At 51.3% G+C, this 17,956-nt stretch overlaps 7 protein-coding genes across 7 annotated transcripts; 2 read left to right on the top strand and 5 right to left on the bottom strand.

Annotated features, from left to right (window-relative positions):
* Nucleotides 1-232: 232 nt before the first annotated feature.
* Nucleotides 233-2,359, top strand: PV10_08277 (uncharacterized protein). Its single transcript, XM_016373273.1, has one exon. It carries the CDS (start codon nt 655-657, stop codon nt 1,798-1,800), a length of 1,146 nt encoding a protein of 381 aa, XP_016220184.1. The 5' UTR covers nt 233-654; the 3' UTR covers nt 1,801-2,359.
* A 106-nt stretch (nt 2,360-2,465) lies between these two features.
* On the bottom strand, nt 2,466-6,146 carry PV10_08278 (ribonucleoside-diphosphate reductase large chain). Its single transcript, XM_016373274.1, has 4 exons — nt 5,839-6,146; nt 5,583-5,740; nt 3,021-5,529; nt 2,466-2,949 (listed from the first exon to the last, which is right to left on the bottom strand). The coding sequence occupies exons 1-4, from the start codon at nt 5,855-5,857 to the stop codon at nt 2,906-2,908; spliced, it is 2,730 nt and encodes a 909-aa protein (XP_016220185.1). The 5' UTR covers nt 5,858-6,146; the 3' UTR covers nt 2,466-2,905.
* Nucleotides 6,147-6,897: 751 nt separating this feature from the next.
* Nucleotides 6,898-10,392, bottom strand: PV10_08279 (uncharacterized protein). The gene has a single exon (XM_016373275.1). It carries the CDS (start codon nt 10,144-10,146, stop codon nt 7,072-7,074), a length of 3,075 nt encoding a protein of 1,024 aa, XP_016220186.1. The 5' UTR covers nt 10,147-10,392; the 3' UTR covers nt 6,898-7,071.
* A 793-nt stretch (nt 10,393-11,185) lies between these two features.
* PV10_08280 (chorismate synthase) lies at nt 11,186-13,004 on the bottom strand. The gene is made up of 2 exons (XM_016373276.1): nt 12,222-13,004; nt 11,186-12,156 (listed from the first exon to the last, which is right to left on the bottom strand). Exons 1-2 carry the CDS (start codon nt 12,616-12,618, stop codon nt 11,300-11,302), a joined length of 1,254 nt encoding a protein of 417 aa, XP_016220187.1. The 5' UTR covers nt 12,619-13,004; the 3' UTR covers nt 11,186-11,299.
* Nucleotides 13,005-13,055: 51 nt separating this feature from the next.
* PV10_08281 (methionine aminopeptidase 2-1) lies at nt 13,056-14,618 on the bottom strand. The gene has a single exon (XM_016373277.1). It carries the CDS (start codon nt 14,521-14,523, stop codon nt 13,162-13,164), a length of 1,362 nt encoding a protein of 453 aa, XP_016220188.1. The 5' UTR covers nt 14,524-14,618; the 3' UTR covers nt 13,056-13,161.
* Nucleotides 14,619-14,802: 184 nt separating this feature from the next.
* On the top strand, nt 14,803-15,947 carry PV10_08282 (uncharacterized protein). Its single transcript, XM_016373278.1, has one exon. The coding sequence runs from the start codon at nt 14,959-14,961 to the stop codon at nt 15,805-15,807; it is 849 nt and encodes a 282-aa protein (XP_016220189.1). The 5' UTR covers nt 14,803-14,958; the 3' UTR covers nt 15,808-15,947.
* On the bottom strand, nt 15,948-17,842 carry PV10_08283 (uncharacterized protein). Its single transcript, XM_016373279.1, has 6 exons — nt 17,568-17,842; nt 17,379-17,452; nt 17,168-17,216; nt 17,077-17,107; nt 16,509-17,011; nt 15,948-16,442 (listed from the first exon to the last, which is right to left on the bottom strand). Exons 1-6 carry the CDS (start codon nt 17,616-17,618, stop codon nt 16,293-16,295), a joined length of 858 nt encoding a protein of 285 aa, XP_016220190.1. The 5' UTR covers nt 17,619-17,842; the 3' UTR covers nt 15,948-16,292.
* Between the last annotated feature and the right edge of the window lie 114 nt (nt 17,843-17,956).

Consider the following 17,956-nt stretch of genomic DNA (forward strand, 5'->3'; position numbering starts at 1 on the left):
GCAAGCTATTCCTGATGTTGTGATTGGCTCTCTGGGCTCTAATGGTCTTTGATTTCGAAGAGCAAGTTTGCCGACAATCTTAAGGAATTAAGATGCTAGCGTGTGCTTCCTAACCCGTTTAGAAAGCTTAGCTGCACCTACGGTTGCACTTTCCTACTGCCATTTGTTCGGGTGGGCGTGCTTGCTTTTCCCCAGCATATCTCGACTAATCTCAAGTTCCTGTTCACCGTTTACCAACTCCTCCCCGACTACTTCCATTCCATCAATCATCCTTGCTTTGACTCACCGTTTTTCCACCCATCAAGCCCTCTGTGAGCTGTTCGACAGGCGGACAGAGATATCTTCGGCCTTGACATCAGTTATTGGAACCGTCTCATGTTCATGGCCTTGGTCAATCGCTGGTAGACCAGCTGCATTGGCTGCGGCCAAACCCCGCAGCACAACCTACCCGCCGCCGACGGTGCAACGGAGAGGTTGAGTTATCTCATCCTGACCCCCGTCATCACATACAACACCATCCCTTCACATCAGCTGCCTTTCGAACCACCTCGTCCGTCTTACCTCACCTTCTCGTGCCTGCCTTTCATCGCCATGCACTCGCCATACGGGTGATTAGGCCTCCCCTGACAATCGTCTTATTCCACCGAGAATAGAATGTCCTTTGAGAGGGAATCAGAACAAACTCCTGCCGTTTTGTCTCCCCAATATGCTACCACGACCGATACTCCTACCTCAGACCCCCACAGAACAATGTCCCCGTCTTCCTCGAGAGACTCCATCATCGGCCGCATACAGATACACTCGACACAAATTCCGAAGGCGTGGATCTCCCCCATCTGTGGAGCCGGTGCCGGTTTTGCTTCCGGCATTGTCACTTGCCCCCTAGATGTGATCAAGACCAAGCTGCAAGCACAGGGCGGCTTCGCTACAAGGCACGGACCCTATTCACCTTCGACACAGCCCTACAAGGGCATTATTGGAACTGGTCGCGTGATATGGCAAGAAGAAGGAATCCGTGGCATGTACCGGGGCCTAGGTCCGATGCTGATGGGATACCTTCCTACATGGGCCGTCTATCTGACTGTCTATGAAAACTCACGAGACTTTTGGTACGATCAGTGCGAGAGCTGGTGGTTAGCAAGATGCTACTCATCTTTGACCGCCGGTGCTTGCTCGACTATCCTCACAAACCCTATCTGGGTAATCAAAACGCGCCTCATGTCGCAGAGCTCCAAAGCAAAGTCCGCTAGCGACGGAATGCGCGCCCCTTGGCATTACACATCAACTCTGGATGCTGCCAGAAAAATGTATCACAATGAGGGGATGAAATCCTTTTACTCGGGCCTGACCCCGGCCCTTCTAGGCCTTACCCACGTGGCTGTCCAGTTCCCTCTTTATGAGTATTTCAAAATGAAATTCACCGGGTATGGTATGGGAGATCACCCACCCGAGGACAGTGGTGCCAACTGGGTGGGGATAAGTGCGGCAACATTCCTGAGCAAAATCTGCGCTAGTACAGCGACGTATCCTCATGAAGTACTTCGAACAAGGCTGCAGACACAGCAACGAAGAGGCCTGTCAACTTCTGATGGCCTGGCTGTCAAAGCTCGCTACTCGGGAATCCTGCACATGTGCCGACTCATTCTGCAAGAGGAAGGATGGCGAGCATTCTATGCCGGTATCGGAACTAATCTAATTCGCGCCGTCCCGGCAGCCATGACAACCATGCTCACCTACGAATGGTTACAGAAAACCATACATAATGCCCAAGAAGCTGGAACAGCGTTGAGTACAAGCTGATCTTTCTGTTTACCCAGATTGGGGCAGCATATTGCAGATATCAATTGCACACCTTGCACTCTTCCGGCTCAGAAGCTTGGCACATATCTTACCACGATGCATGTTGAACAGCAACCGGGCCTAACGCCCTGGAGTGCCATGGCCGCGTCACAGGTGGTTGTAAAGTAGTGTTTTGACAGCCCTGCAGATAGTCAGGGTGGCGGCAGACAGGACTCCCGCGAACAGAAATGACGAGTGCAACTGAAAGCATGCATGTCAGGCAGTCAGGCTTTGGGAGCATTGTCCTTGATTGCACGATCGATAGGCACGACAGGGACAAAGGAGTGGAAAGAATTCACGTTGAGTGGCGTAGACGGCCATGAAGAAGGGCAAGTCGCCTGCTCTGGGAGGAGACTCAGTGATGAGCATCATCTGCTTAGAATCGAGTTGTGATATTCAAGCACTGCTTTGCATTGCCATCGCCATCGCCAACGATATTAGCCTCGTTTTCAGCTGAACGAATTGTGAGATATCCAATGTTCGATTATAGCAACATCTCTATCGGTAACTCATGCATGACTTGTAAACTTAGCTCATGCAGTGTTCACATTGTTGCACAGGCCGTGGAATAAAATCCTGGATCCTAGCTGACGATGCAGACACAGACAAACACGGTGTAGTTAGAATATACAATATACAATCGATCTTTTTCAGCATCAAAAGGCGCGAACGCGCGAACGACTAGCAAATTACGTGAAGCTATCGAGGACCCGAATCCTGATCCCCAAAAGTGTCATTCAAACCCCTGGCCCATGAGTTCAGTCAGTTCCCTTCCTCTCCCTCCCTACCTTTCGCCTAACATTGCGGTCGCAGAAGGAGGTTTGTAATCAATTGCGTGTCAAGATGTATTTTAATCCCATTCAAAACTTCGTCCACCAGTCAGTCAGTCCTCCGTGGAAGACCTGGACGGATGGATACAAAACATCATTGCATTGAAAGACATTCTCCCAGTGCGCTTCCTCTATACGCCATAACATGATTTATGTAGACCAAAACATCAACAGGGTACCAGCCAATCAGCCAACCGGCAACTCGACAGAATGGTGCAGTTCAGAGGCTTGTTTGTTCAACCACTGCACATCATGCAAGCCTCCTTGTTCTCGATAGAGCCTGTGTGAAAACCATGTTAATTTCTGTAGGCCAACCAGGACGGACATCAAAGGCTTGGATTGATTACTTACATTGCAACACCTTCTGTGCGTAGATGTCACCCTCTCGCTCTTCGGAATCGCTCTCTTGGTCTTCCAATTGGCTCTTCTTGTTGTCGAGGCTCTCGTCAACATCAGGAGTGCCAACAGGGTCGGTGGGAAGAACTCTGGGGCTGGCTTCTTCGCTGGACACTCCGTCTGACAGTCTCGTCTTGGCAAACTTGCCAACGAGCTGCTTCTCCTCGCCTGAAGTAGGGGGAGGGGTGGATGTTGGTGTGGGAATGCCATTCAAGGAGGTAGCAACGCCACCGCCGCCATTAAAGTTGCTAGTTTTGTTGGCGTACATGGGACGAGGCGACGACGCAATGTAGCTCTGGCTATATCCAGCTGAGGGACGCTTCTTGGGCATGGCGCGTTCACGTGCAATGTTCGTGTCAGCGACCTTGAGCTGTTCTTGATCGACGGTGAACTGAATGGGGGCAGTAGCAGCCATCGTGCGGAGATAGTACATGCCAGTCTTGAGACCCATCTTCCAGCCAGCAAAATGCATGGATGTAATCTTGCCCATGGTGGGCTCTTTAAGATGGATGTTCAATGATTGCGACTGATCAATGAAGGCACCTCGGTCGGCCGCCATCTGCAGGACTGTGCGCTGGGAGATTTCCCAGACAGTCTTGTAGAGTGCCTTGAGATCGGCGGGAATGTTGGGGATATTTTGAACGGAGCCACCTTCGGCAATGATACGGTTCTTCATGTTGTCCGACCAAAGTCCGAGGTCGACGAGGTCCTTCAGAAGCCATGGGTTGACGACTTGGAACTCACCAGCCAAGACACGGCGAGAGTAGATGTTGGAGGTGTATGGCTCGAAGCACTCATTGTTGCCAAGGATCTGAGAGGTCGATGCAGTTGGCATGGGTGCAACGAGAAGAGAGTTGCGAACACCGTGCTTGGCGATTTCAGCCTTGAGAGCATCCCAATCCCAGAGATCTGTGGGGGTGACGTTCCACATGTCATACTGAAGAATGCCTTGGGAGACTGGGCTGCCTTGATAGCTAGAGTAAGGACCCTCTTCTTGAGCCAGTTGGCAGGATGCAGTAAGAGCAGCATGGTAGATGGTCTCAAAGATCTGGATGTTGAGCTGGCGTGCTTCGGGAGAGTCGAAAGGTAGACGCAGAGCAAGGAAGGCATCCGCGAGACCTTGAACGCCCAAGCCAACGGGGCGGTGTCTGTAGTTGCTGTTTTGTGCTTCAATGACGGGGTAGTAGTTGACGTCAATGATCTTGTTCAAGTTGCGGGTCACAACCTGAACGACTTCGTGCAGACGACCAAAGTCGTATTCGCCCCGAGCTTGGTCAACAAAGGTGGGCAGAGCGAGGGAGGCAAGATTGCAGACGGCAACCTCATCGGGAGCAGTATACTCGACAATCTCGGTGCAAAGATTGGAGCTTCTGATGGTACCAAGATTCTTCTGGTTGCTCTTCTCGTTGCAGGCATCCTTGTACAGCATATAAGGGGTACCGGTCTCGGTCTGTGCCTCGAGAATGGCGTACCAGAGCTTCTGGGCTTTGACAGTCTGGCGACCGCGGCCTTCTTTCTCGTACTGTTCGTAAAGGGCTTCGAACTCCTTGCCATAAACATCAGCGAGACCAGGAGCCTCGTTGGGGCAGAAAAGGGTCCAATCCTGGTTCTTCTCAACACGCTGCATGAAGAGATCGGGTGTCCACAGGGCGTAGAACAGGTCACGAGCACGAACTTCTTCCTTGCCATGGTTCTTTCTCAGGTTCAGCCACTCGAAGACATCGGCGTGCCATGGCTCCAAGTAAATGGCAAAGGCACCGGGCCGCTTGTTGCCTCCCTGGTCGACGTAGCGAGCAGTGTTGTTGAAGACTCTAAGCATGGGGATGAGGCCGTTTGATGTGCCGTTGGTTCCGGCGATATAGGAGCCAGTGGCACGAATGCAATGAGCGTTGAGACCAATACCGCCGGCGGTCTTGGAGATCATTGCACAGGTCTTGAGAGTATCATAGATGCCTTCAATGCTGTCGGACTTCATGTCAATCAAGAAGCAGGATGACAACTGGGGTTGAGGAGTGCCAGCGTTGAAAAGGGTTGGCGAGGCATGAGTGAAGCACTTCTGGGACATGAGGTTGTATGTCTCAATGGCCTTCTCGACGTCATTGCCGTGAATGCCCACGGCCACACGCATGAGAAGATGTTGTGGTCTCTCTGCAACTTTGTTGCCAATCTTGAGCAGGTAGGATCTCTCCAAAGTCTTGAAACCAAAGTATTGGTAGTTGAAGTCACGGTCGTAGACAATGGCCGAGTTGAGCTCATCGGCATGAGTCATGACACATTCGTATGTTTCCTTTGAGATCATGGGGGAGGGTTTTCTGGTTTTGGGGTTGACGTAGTGGTAGAGGTCTGAGATGACCGAGGAGAATTGTTTCTTGGTCTGTTTGTGGAGGTTGGATACAGCAATACGGGCTGCGAGGATGGCATAGTCGGGATGAGTGACGGTCATGTATGCTGCTGTTTCTGCGGCCTGTGATGAGGGTTAGTAAGTTGTCGTTGTCGACAGCTGACAGTGGCACTTACGAGGTTGTCGAGCTCAATGGTGGTGACACCTTGGTAGACACCTGAGATGACCTTCTGTGTAATGGCAGCGGCATCGACATGTTCGGGATCGAGTCCATAACACAGTCTGGAGACGCGAGCCGTGATCTTGTCGAATTGCACGCGTTCTTTGCGTCCATCTGTGGCAAGATGTTAGAAAGGCACTTTCAATGAGGGTGGCGTCTGGGATGGAAGGAGAGACTCGAGCCAGAGACTGAGAGCCACCAAGACGACTTACCTCGCTTGAAGACGAACATCTTGATGTTCGGTGAGTGGTCTATGGATCTTGTCCCGTATGCTATGCGTATGCGTATACCTGTGGAGGGAATGGCAGGTGGCGAGAGGACTTGTCGTTGTCGAAGACGACAGGGACTGCACACACGAGGCAGCGAAACGATCGAGGTCGACGAGGGTTAGAGAAATGCAGTGAAGGAATGAGGAGCAACGGTAAGAGGAGGAGGAGAGTCACAACATTGGGAAGATATAAGAGGAAAGAGTGGATTTGTGATGCTCGACGCGCCTGTCGTGGTTAGGAGGACACGGAAGGAGTTGCCAGGGACGCGTTCGCGTCAAAAAGGCCATTAAAGTGCAGAATTTCTCTTTCCAGGGCAGCATTGGTGTTGGCATTCACTGTTGGCTACGGAGTACGGAGTACACCTGACTAATTGATCCTGGTTGGTGCCTGGAGTCGGTGGTTGAAAGGGCGAGATCGGAGATCAAGCCCCCCCATAGACTAAACTCTAAGCGTCGAGGCAGCAGTCACACTGAGCCTGTTGGACGATCTCTTTGGCAACTTTTAAGCCCCGACTGACCCTCGACCTCCCCTCAAGCCCAGCAACCACAGGCTACAGCCCGAGGGCCCCGCCAAACGCCCGCTCGGACCAGTTGCTCCTGGACTCTCGACCTTTTTGCCACCAACATCCATTTTCCACACTCACCAGCCTTCACATTGGCATTTGTTCGACTGCGTCGAGAGCCAACCCCTTTCAGTCATAAGACTTGTAATCTGGAGTCTTGAGGACAAACATTGAAAGTGACAATCGAGGAGCTTGATCGGAGCCTTGCAATAATACATACAGATTGTGAGTCTACAGCTCTGGGGACCATGACGTAAGGAGAGTCTAGGGACCAAGATTAATTAATTAGTAAACGCGGCAGGCGCGAAGACACGTGAATGATTTCCCATGTAAACAGGGCTGACAAATGGACGCGTGAACCGTCATATGGAGATACTCTCACTAAACATCAACGGATCTATCCTTCACTTCATGTATCAACTAGTCAGTAAAGAGCCTAATCAGAGTCATGGCTAATATCATTCTGTAGCTAAAGTACCTTAGTTATACAGTGATCGAGTATAGTATCCTTCCCTCATACAATATTGGAACACACTCGCTTCCTCCCACCAAACCAGACCATACCAACGCCAGCCTCGCTTGACCAGAAGATACCTTTTTCAATCGATGCCTTTTCACGTTGCCCGACCCTTTCCTTTCTCAGTGGCCGTAAATTCATCAACGTCATGGTCCTCATCTCCCTCCCGCACACTACTCATCCTCTTCATTTGATCCCGTTCTCGGTCCTCGTCGTGATCCACCTCGCTTCTGTTGCTGCTCAGTAGACTCAGAGCATCCGCGTTGACCACCCTCAGCTTCTCCTTTGGCACCGTAAACATGACTTGCACCACCCGCTGTTGTACTGCTGTCTCAACATCCCAATCCCCATCATCATCTCCTAACTCGCCGTGGTTGTCATTGAGCACCACACCAGGCACCTCTTTCCCACGCGATGATGTTGATGCCTCGCCGTTGCTGCTCCCCCAATCCTTGGGACCTTGCTGGCCACGCCAAAACGACGCCCCTGTACTCAGTGATCGCCGAGGATGAGTTTCCATCATCTCTGGGAGCCCGGAATGTTTTGTCGGACTCGAGTGTCCGCTCACTTGTTCAAGGTTCCCAATACGGTCCTGCACATCAACAGAGCCCGTCCCGGTGAATACCCGTTTGACGCTGCCCAACAGGTTCATCGCTCGCCGGCCAGATCCCGAGAGACTGCCTGCACCAGAGTACTTGTCCTTGCTGGGACTTCCGCCTGTATTTAAAGGGTAGTATCCTCGCTCAGCCTGGCCAGGCCGCTGCCCATGGCGATTGTAAACCATTTGGCTCTCGCCCGGCTTGGGTGCCCCCCATGGCGATCGTGATGACGCAAATGTATCGTCGCGATCCCGAGACAGTGTCTCCACGTTGAATGATACACTGCGGTTGGAGGGCGCCCGGGCGACTCTGCTGTCGACGTCACTGTTGCTCACCCCGGGCCGACTTCCTGTCATCCTGCCCATAGCTGCGGCAGCACCAGCGAACAGCGCATATCCGGTACTCGCGCTCCTTTGTGACGGATCACGAGTTAACGTCCCCGTTGTCTGCCCAGATCTCGAGTACTCTGATATACTCGGCAAGCTCTTGTCCGACAGGTTACTGCCCGTACGGTCTGACTTTTCTGGTGACCCACGACCGGAACTGCTAGGCCCGGCCGCGCGAAATTGTGAGAGGTTGGAGTATGTTCTGCTGTGCGCTTGGCTGGTGGTTCTGGACACACTCATGGTCTCCGCAGCAGATTGCCAATCCTCCACCCACCCATCCACTTCCTTTTGCCGCTGTTGCGCCGCCGGATCAGACTGAGAGCTATCCGACCCATTTGGCGGGTCTTTGAATGGGTCGCTGGCAACTGAACGTCGATCCAAGGTACGAGTCTGTGATGCTGTACGTCTCATGGACCCTGCCTGACTGCCTTCGTCCTCTTCGTCGATCCGGAAGACACCCCCAGGGACACCCGGTAGGATAAGTTGTGGATACGACGATCCTCCCAATGGTCCCCTGTGGCTGATGTTGCTCTGCACGCCTCGAGAAGGATCAGCTACATCCAGAGCACTGTTGTTGTGATGGAAGCGGTTGGAATAGTCACCCTGGCTGCCTTGGTCGCGTGCTGATTGAGATGCTGGAGCCCATGGCCATGGGTTTCCAGATCCTTCGATTTGTTGCTCTTGAGCACCGTTCCAACTTGCCGTTCTCATTGATGGATATCTGTCATCTCCTTCGGGTGGTGGCATCGGCGTGTGAAGTCTCTCAGCTCCAAGCGCAAGCTCTCTGATTTCTTTTTCACGTAGGACACGCTTTTCCCGAAGTTTGCGGGAATATAGGAGCCAGACGACCGCGACTCCGATCGCAGCAGCGATACCCAGGCCAAGTCCTGCCCCAAGACCTGCCTTTTCCGAGGCTTTCAATCCTGACGACGTAGACTGGGCATCTTGGCTGCTGGTCGCAGTGCCTGACGGGTCAGGATTTTCATAAGAGCTCGTCCAACTCATTGCAGTTGTATTGAAGAAAAGGAGGTCAGACGAAGCAGCTCTCTTGACTCTAGACGCTGACGAGGCGATGGGATAGCCACCAGTCACCACCATGACATCGCCAGACAGCATTGCGGCGCCGTGTCCGTAAACTCCCTGACCTGATGCAAAAGGAGTGTCTCTAACAGATGGTATGGTCCACGTCCAGTCCCCTTGGCCACCAAACCCTTGTCCGAGCTCCAAAATGGCCAGCTGTGGTTGCGCCGGCGTTGAAACGTCCCCAACCCAGCCTCCAAGCACGATGATTTTTGATCCGTCCGGCGTCAAAACAGCAGTGTGCCCTGATCGTGGTTCAACCACAGAATTGGGATCTGAAGGCTGGGTGACCCCAACAAAGGCCCAAGAGCTCTGAGGCAGGGAGAAAATCGCCAACTGTGACATGTTGATGAAGGCAGCTTGAGTATGGCCTCCGAGGAGAATGAAGTTCTGCTGCTGGGATACATTGCCTTCGGAGGTGTTTGAGAAAGTTGGAGACAAAGGTGTTATCGTTAGACCAGCTTCAGGGATTGGAGGTGCCCGAGACCCCGTCAATGAAATCTGATACTGAGAGTTAGCAGCGGGTGAGGTAGAACCGATCGTCAACATGGTATTAGAATATGTCGCTTGTGAAGCCCAATTGGACTCGTTGGATGTTCCATTCGGGCACATACCCCCGAAAACGTAGAGTTTTGCATCTTCCAGCGCCGTTGTTTGAGAGAATGTAAATGAAGCAGAAAGGTATTTGGCACCTAAAGATGAGTCTCCTGCGCTGACCGGCAGGCTGTTCCACGTTCCATTATTATCTTTGTCATTTCGAGTAAATCTCCACAACTCCAACCCCGTGCTGTTTTCCTGACAGTCTCCTGCGAGAACTGTGATACCTTCTCTGTCTGGTAGAGTTATGAAGGACTTGGATGCGTCGTCTTCAAGGAAAGGCAGACCATCCAACAACAGTTGTGGGGTTGTTGTGGTGCCTAAGCTTTGTGATGTGTCGAGTAGTGATAGGGAGAATTGAGAAGAGGAGGACTGAGGCCGAAACACGTATGCTGCCGGAGCACCTGAGACAGGAATGACGCGAGCGGGATTGTATGGCAGTTGTGCGAAAGCGGGTGTGACCAAGAGGGCCAACAGGCCAGAAGAAAGTAATTTGTGATTCAAAGCCATATTGTTCAACGGTTCATGTCATTTTTGACATTGCGATTCGGTCTGGCTTGGCTGGGAAACAATCCATCTGCAAGGTCCCGTCGTGGGTCAAGGGCGATGGCAGGAGTTGTATAGACACATGAGGGGTGTACTGGTCGTGTTGCACTCTCGAGGTATTTGACTTGTTTAAGGGAGGACTTGGAGGAGTGCCGTATCTCTGTAATCAACCGCGGCGGTGGCTTTCGCGCGACGGGTTGAAACTTTGCGACTATGATAGAATCTAGGAGTAGTTCTGCAGGTGGACTGAAGATGAGTCTGGTTCAAGGGTTTGAAGAGAGGGGAGGATGGCGCCACTTGGACATGGATCTGTCTGGCCACCCAATCGCTTTCGCGTGGGACGGTCAACAAGTCGGCGACCTGAAGAATCAAATGTTGCGCCATCTGCGGCTCGATGTTTGTGGACTGGTTACCACGACAACGGCTTCGCCAATCGTACTTTGACGACTCTTGTTTGGCCCCAGATATGCGACCCTTGTTTTTCATGTGCCTGACCCATGTCTTCGCATTGTTATTCACTCAAACAGATCATCTCTATTAGGCATTTGAGATTCGTCTAGGATGGTAGACGTTGAAATATGACACTGGCAAGCTGCAAGGCCACGGATTTGGAGCATCATGTTCATGTTTTGCGTGCCCGTTGCGGACCAGGCAACGGGGATGCGGGGACTTCGCACTGATTAGCCGCACTCAAAGTCGTAAGCGTCTTGGAATGTACGAAAGAATGGAGATGTCGAGAAATTGCTGGCTGTCTGATGTAGTTGAGTCTTTGAGCTGCAGAAAATGAGCCTGCGTAGTGGTGTTGGGCGCCCCTCGCCTCTTTCGCTCTTGCCGGATTTATTAATGCCGACAACTAAGGAAGGGGCGTTCTTGCCAAAATCCATAATTCGATAGACTCGATCGCTCCTACCCTCAAATGCTTCGTCACCGCCACCAAATTTGTCCTCGTATGATGGATTATCATGGCTCATAGTTGAGATAAGATACGTCCTGGGAGGAGAAATTAGTTCCATGGCTACTCATCCTGGGAATGATTTATTTTGTCTACCTATTCTGTTACACGCTTTTATTTATCTCAGGGGAAGCTCATGCGCCACTGTCCTCACCATTGAGAGGCTTAATTAGTGCCATTCAACCGTTGCTCGACTTTTTCCAGACTAGTCGATGTCCCAGTCTCTTTCGTAGGCAATGTTGTCTTGAGAGGCGGTAATAGACTCCTTGCCGTCTCACGAGCTTGTTGTGCCATGAGAGCATCGATCAATACTAGTGCTGACATGGCTTCCACAATGGGGACTGCTCTAGGAACCACACATGGGTCGTGTCTTCCCTTGGCTGCCAGTGTCCCCTCCTCAGCATCCCATGTGGCCGTTTGCTGAGCCTGGCCAATTGTTGCAGGTGGCTTGAATGCGATTCGGAAATAAATATCTTGACCATTCGAGATTCCACCTTGGATGCCGCCCGAGTTGTTTGTCTTGGTCATCAATTTAGAGCGGCCTGCCTTCTCCCCCGTAGCGGCGATAAATGGGTCATTATGTATTGATCCTGGAACTTCGCACCCCCCGAATCCTGACCCAATCTCGAATCCTTTGGTGGCGGGAATGCTGAGCATGGCGTGTGCAAGTGTTGCTTCAAGTTTGTCAAAGCAAGGCTCTCCCAGCCCAATTGGTACGTTACGAATCACACAAGTCACGGTCCCTCCAATGCTGTCCTCAGCATCTCGGAATTTCTCAATCACCTTGGTCATTCGTGCTGAGGCTTCAGCGTTGGGACACCGCACTGGCACAAACGAGTCGACTTGTTCCCTTGTGATGCTTGAAATAAGAGACAGAAACTCGGGGTTTGTCGCAGGTGTGGGATGCTCTACCGTGGGAGGGAAAAGATGCTCCGATCCGACCGATGACACAAAAGCCACAATCTCCACACCATGCGCCAGCGACAGGTATTTCTCTGCAATTGCACCTGCTGCTACTCTGCCTGTAGAATAAGAATTAGCCACTGCCATATTCCTCAACCCGCACTCCCAAACCAAACACACATACCAATAGTTTCCCGCGCACTACTTCGACCACCTCCTGAACTTGCCTTGACACCATATTTTTCCAAATAAGTGAAATCAGCATGACTCGGTCTGGGGTAGAGATCCATAGTTTTGTTTCCATAGTCCTTTGGTCTCTGATCCTCGTTCCTGACAATCAATCCGATGGGCGTTCCCAAAGTGACACCAAATTCAGTGCCGGATTGGATCTCAACTCGGTCCTTTTCGTTACGTGGTGTCGTCAGTGCTGATTGCCCCGGTCGACGTCTTGTCATCTGAGGTTGAATATCGGCTTCAGTCAATTGCATGCCGGGAGGTACACCATCGACGATGCAGCCGACACTACGGCAGTGCGACTCTCCATATGTCGTCACTCGGAAATATTCTCCGAAGGTCGACATGGTTAGATGTTCCGGTGACTGTGTTTGTGTCTGTGGGACGAGAGGGCTGGTGGTGGTAGTTGTGGTAGCTGGCGGTGTTGGTGAGTCAGATATCACTTGGCGTGCGTGCAAGAGATATCCTTTGATGAAGATTTCCTGGCCCACAATCTCTCGTCGTCGGTATGGTCGTCCTTTACAGATTGGAGACTTGGAATCTAGCCCAGTGGAGGATTTGTCAAGTTTTGGAAAATGATTCAAAGATCCTAAAAGTTCTGGTCTTTCGGGTTCAACGCAATATCGGTTCTAGACCTCAAAGGGTAAAAATTCAGGAACCATCACGTGAGGTATTGTGAACGAGTTACGCTCCTCACGTGATATATCCCCCCATCATTCTCGAGGGTTAGTATTGATTCACACATCAAAGACTTGATGGATTATATTCATAGAAAATAAAAAATGGCGTGAATACAGATAGTCATAATCATTGGCTATACAAATCGCTAGGCTTTTTTTCTGTCCTATAGATCAAAGAAATCCCAATACTCCGAAGAGTCATGAGACTCTTTAGTAATCATCACCACGGCTAATGACCTCCTTGACATTAGGTCTCAGCAAGATGGTATGCTCAAATTGAGCTGTATAACTGCCCTTTACGTCGACCAAGGGAGGATAAGCCTCGACGATACCTGCACTGACAAGATTGTTCAAGCCGAGGAGATATTTCTCCTGGCCCAGACGATCAAGGTATCGGCGGCAAAAGGGGATGGTTCCAAAATTCTTCTTAATCACATTCAAGAGAGATCGAGCGGATCCGACTCGAAGAGCGACGTTGGGTGCGTCGGCGCGCAGTGCATAATGTGATACTTCCAAATCATCGGTGACGTAGCCGCGCCCGGTGCTGCCAAAGGTCTCGATGGCAAAGATTTCTCCTTCTTCCATCTTGGTTTGATCACCACCTTTGACGATAGGTACGGATTTACCACCGTGGATACTATGTTGGATGATGTCGTGACCGTTGAGGTTGCGGATCGCCTTGACTGGATATGTCTTGCCGTCGAGTTCGACTTCGTATGACTCCATAGTCTCCTGAATCGCAGCTCCAATGTCGCACACTCTGACGTCAATTCCAGCCTCACGGATGCCAGTGTTGGTGGCATCCTTGACCGCATTGAGGAGGTTGTCGTACTTGGGGTCGAATGCCACAGTAAAGGCCGAATCGACAATGCGTCCATTGATGTGAACACCGTAGTCGACCTTCATGACATCCTTCTCGCCCAGAATCCATTTATTTCCGGCATTGGGTGTATAATGAGCGGCAATGTGGTTGATGCTTAGGCCGGTTGGGAAGCCCACACCTCCCTTGATATTGTCGCCTTCTTCGAGACCAGGGTGTCCCGTCAGGGCGCGAGTGGAATCCTCAATACCCTCGGCGATCTCGGTCAAGGACATTCCAGGTTTTATGTGAGCATGGCACCATTTTCTAACCTGGCGATGTGCCTCGGCGCCTTGACGGTACTCTTGCAAGAAATCGTTGTTGATGCGGTCGAGATGTCGTTTTTCCTCGCTGGTAGTTCTGAAAGAGTTCTCATTCTTGTATTCCACCTCTTCTCCCACGGGATAGACACCTCCAGGGAACAAATCTTTGATGGCTACTCGAGGAGGATCCGTTTGAACTTTAGGCCCGCTTGCCTTCTTCTTCTTTGGCTTCTTCTTTTTCTTCTTCTTAGCGGCTCCGCTGGCTGGATTTGCACCTGAGCCATTAGCGGTTGCAGTGGTTGGGTCGTCGTCTTTGTCATCGTCCGAGTCGTCTTGATCTGACAAATGTCCGTTGACACCGTTTGTTCCGCTAACTTGGGGGTTAGGCTGTTTAGTGGCAGCGCCATTGAGAGCGAGCTTGGACAGCTCATCTGCTGTTTTTGCTGCCATGATGTCGAGCCCAGGTCCTTGCTGGCGCGCAAGTGAACAAGGTCAGGATAAAAGGCGGTAGTGAACCTGAATGTGTGGAGAGGAAAAGACAGAGCGTAGTCACGACTCAGACGTTTCATTTCGCGGGATTTTCACTGGATGCCTGGCCTGCGCCGGCCGGATTAGATTAGATTAGATCGGGTCATACAACGGATAAACGATGTTCCACAATGCTGGCTTCAACGCCTTCGTCAACCACTTTGCACCGAACATCGGCGTTCGCCCAAAATCGAAAGACGTCACGTTTCTGTTTTTGGGTTCTAGATGAAGATAAGTGGACAGGGGACAAGAGACATGAGTACTCGAGTCATTCACCACACAAAGCCCTAATTTGACCGCCCTCCATCCAGCCATCCATCCTCCTCCCCTCTGGTGCTCCGGCTTCAAGCATGAGTGATGCTCTTTCGCCGGAGCCATCTCTCCACCACCCTCCCTGGAGGCGCCAGAACATGGCCCTCAACAATCCATATCCATCCCAGATGGTTCTCCTCAACACCGCTCCGTCACAGCATACCAACTCATACCCATTATGACATTCTACGAGTCCCTCCGACAGCAACGTCGGCCGAGCTGAAGAAACAATTCTACTTTCTCAGTAAAGAAACACATCCTGACCTGAACAAATCAGACCCCGAAGCCTCCAAGAGATTCGCCGAGATTTCCGAGTCGTATAGCGTATTATCGAACCCCGAGAAACGCAAAAAATACGATCGAGATGTTATGCGCCATCATCACATGTCGCGAAGTCACTCTGGCCATCATCGACACCACGGCGCCGGAGGGAGTGGCAGTTCATATGCTGGGTCGCGACCGGCTAGCGGTTTGAGCAAGAGACGCAGTATATTCAAAGGCCCACCGCCGAGTTTCTACGCGCATGGAAAACCTTCGGATAGCACAAGACATCAGCACCAACATCAGCAACAAGCTGGCTCCCAAGCTGGAACATTCAATGCGTCGGCGTACGCGGAGCCTGGGTCATGGGACCCAGCGTTCGACAGCAGCAGTGTATTCAAAACACAAACACATGAAGACTATCGACGAGCTAACCGTCGAGCGGCGGAATTGGCTGCCCTTAGAGAAGCAGCAGCAGAGGACCAGAGCAATTTCTGGAGTCGCTTCATTCTGGTTTCAGGTGTCATTGTCTTGGGCATCAGTTTGGCGACCTTGGTCAGTTCAAAGGTCAATTCGAGCTCAAAGGGTGGATTGGTAAGGGCGGATGGTACGCGTAGAAAGAGATCGGATTGAGGTGACTAGTCCGGTCTCTCATGTTTTTATGTCTGGAGGATTCTATGACGTGAGGGCCGCTTTATACGACTTGGTCTGGATTGTAGAATATGTAGAAGATGGAATGCACCGACGAATGTTCTTCTCGTAGAATCAAAGGATTTTTTGAAAATAGTTTGCCGTTGTACGTAGAGAGGAGACGTTCAGAGACCGGAGGATGCACGAAGAAAGGCCGATCACAATCACGAGAACACAACACAACACAACATCCATTTCAACCCTATTTCATTCACAGGCTACCCCGACTGACTTGACAAAAAGCCAAGTTAATTTTTATGTACGTAGAGAATCTCTCTGATCTCGAACGAATCTTTGGCAGAAAATTTGATGAATAGAGCTGACAACGGAACAGGAGCTTTAATCAGGGCCATGACCATTGCTGGTCTTGAGTTGAAAGTTCAACCTCTCTCATGTCCGCGCCCCCGCCAAGAAAGAACGGATACCATCTATCCTTCAAAAGTGAAGCTGGCACCCACCTTGTGGGCAGCTTGGTTGAGGTTCTGGGTGTCGAGGGAAGCGCCGAGGCCAAGGGTGACGCCAGTGCCGAGCTTGACGTTGTAGGCAAGGGCGGCGATACCACGGTCGTTGATCTTGGCCTATAGAAGATGGTTAGAAGAACAAAGTAAGGAGGAGGGAGACGGGGGGCTTTGGTATTTAAATACCTTTGCGAAAGAGCTGGGGTCAAGCTTGTACTTGCTGGCAACCTCCAAACCGACGTTTGAGCCAGCAGCAGAATCCCAGATGGCCTTGGCACCGGCCTCGACCTCGGTGTTGACCTTGTGGTAGTAGCTGGCGGAGAAGATGCTCAAATTGTTGGTGGCAGTGACGGCGGCGGCATAGCTTCCTTGTGAGTAGCCAGCGGCAAGAGCGTACTTGGTGATGGCGGCTTTTCCGACATCATAACCACCCTCGGCACCGATGAGGAATCCCTCATGGCCCAATGTCACGTCAAAGGTGGCGGTGGGACCCTTGAACAGATCGGTGAACAGACGGGTGTGGATGTTGGGTTGTTTGTACAAGAGGTTGAATTTTCCACCATATGTCTTCTTTGCGGGCAGGTAGTTTGTCAGGACTTCGGCCTTGAGACCCTTGGTCAGGTTGTCTTCGAGTTCGAGTTTTGTGTCGAGGCTGTTGGATGTGGTCCAGGTTTGAGTCAGGGTCAAGCCTATGAGTGAAGAGGAGGCGTTAGTAGTGCGATTGACATCAGAGAAGGGGGAGAAAACAACGTACCAGTGGCCTTGTCGCTGTATTTTCCCTCAATCTTTCCCCTGCCGTTAACATGTGATATTCGTAATTTCTTTTTAATAATTGTGGTGCTCACCGAGCCAGAGATAGGACCATCATGGGCAGACTTTCCCTTGACGTTGAAGCTGTAATGAGATTGGGTTAGCCAAGTGCTTTTTGTTTTAAGCTGAACAAGCAAAGGGATGTAAAAGGCCGATGCGAAGCTGCTAGCTGCCAGCTACAAATTGCAACTCGGTCCATGGGAACACCAAACGCAAAGGGGAGATGAGGGGGAGAATAAAACTTACACAACGCCGTTTGGTGCCTTGGACTTGACCTCAAGGTTGGCAGCGGTGGTATGGTAGAAATCCTTGTTGAGGAGCTATGCAGCGCAGGTTGATTCAATCAGTCTTTGTAACTCTGTATAGGTCATGTCCCCTGAAGTTCCGGAGGACCGGAGGGGTCATTAATATAGTAGGAGTGGGATGGAAGCTCACATCGTTCGCTGGTTTAGCGATGTCGCTGAAGGGAACTGGGATGCCGCTCATTGTGGAGGGTGAAGAGGGAGGTTAAGGATTGAGTAATGAAGGTAGCTTGGTTGAGAAGAAGACGGATAATGTTGGATGGTGGAAGGCGCGAAGGAGCAAAGGCAAAGGTAAAGGCGTTGTTTGTGGACAGCTTCGCAGTTTGAGGTCTCCAGTTGCAGTTCCAGTTCCAGTCGGTTCCAATCCAGTTCCAATCTGTTGGTCTTGTCTTTGTTCGTGTCTGTCCAAAGGGAAAAGTCGGAGTGTTTTGTGCCAGAACCGAGTAACCAATCACAAGAGGTTATCAAGGCGTGTGACCGTGGATGTGGATCAATTTTGTTCCTGACATGAAGCTAAACCTG

Source organism: Exophiala mesophila (assembly GCF_000836275.1).
Source record: "Exophiala mesophila strain CBS 40295 unplaced genomic scaffold supercont1.6, whole genome shotgun sequence".
In the NCBI taxonomy this organism is placed as follows: Eukaryota; Fungi; Ascomycota; class Eurotiomycetes; order Chaetothyriales; family Herpotrichiellaceae; genus Exophiala; species Exophiala mesophila.

What these genes read in the sequence shown, in the direction of transcription:
- PV10_08277 (XM_016373273.1), top strand. Translation starts at nt 655, where the DNA reads ATGTCCTTTGAGAGGGAATCAGAACAAACTCCTGCCGTTTTGTCTCCC.
- PV10_08278 (XM_016373274.1), bottom strand. An exon ending in CCATTGAGCTCGACAACCTC is followed by an intron (nt 5,530 to 5,582) that starts GTAAGTGCCACT and finishes CCCTCATCACAG; the next exon opens with GCCGCAGAAACAGCAGCATA. An exon ending in CGCACAGAAGGTGTTGCAAT is followed by an intron (nt 2,950 to 3,020) that starts GTAAGTAATCAA and finishes GTTTTCACACAG; the next exon opens with GCTCTATCGAGAACAAGGAG.
- PV10_08279 (XM_016373275.1), bottom strand. Translation starts at nt 10,146, where the DNA reads ATGGCTTTGAATCACAAATTACTTTCTTCTGGCCTGTTGGCCCTCTTG.
- PV10_08280 (XM_016373276.1), bottom strand. Translation starts at nt 12,618, where the DNA reads ATGTCGACCTTCGGAGAATATTTCCGAGTGACGACATATGGAGAGTCG. An exon ending in TAGTGCGCGGGAAACTATTG is followed by an intron (nt 12,157 to 12,221) that starts GTATGTGTGTTT and finishes CTTATTCTACAG; the next exon opens with GCAGAGTAGCAGCAGGTGCA.
- PV10_08281 (XM_016373277.1), bottom strand. Translation starts at nt 14,523, where the DNA reads ATGGCAGCAAAAACAGCAGATGAGCTGTCCAAGCTCGCTCTCAATGGC.
- PV10_08282 (XM_016373278.1), top strand. Translation starts at nt 14,959, where the DNA reads ATGCTCTTTCGCCGGAGCCATCTCTCCACCACCCTCCCTGGAGGCGCC.
- PV10_08283 (XM_016373279.1), bottom strand. Translation starts at nt 17,618, where the DNA reads ATGAGCGGCATCCCAGTTCCCTTCAGCGACATCGCTAAACCAGCGAAC. An exon ending in TCGCTAAACCAGCGAACGAT is followed by an intron (nt 17,453 to 17,567) that starts GTGAGCTTCCAT and finishes TGCGCTGCATAG; the next exon opens with CTCCTCAACAAGGATTTCTA. An exon ending in ATGGTCCTATCTCTGGCTCG is followed by an intron (nt 17,108 to 17,167) that starts GTGAGCACCACA and finishes GGCAGGGGAAAG; the next exon opens with ATTGAGGGAAAATACAGCGA.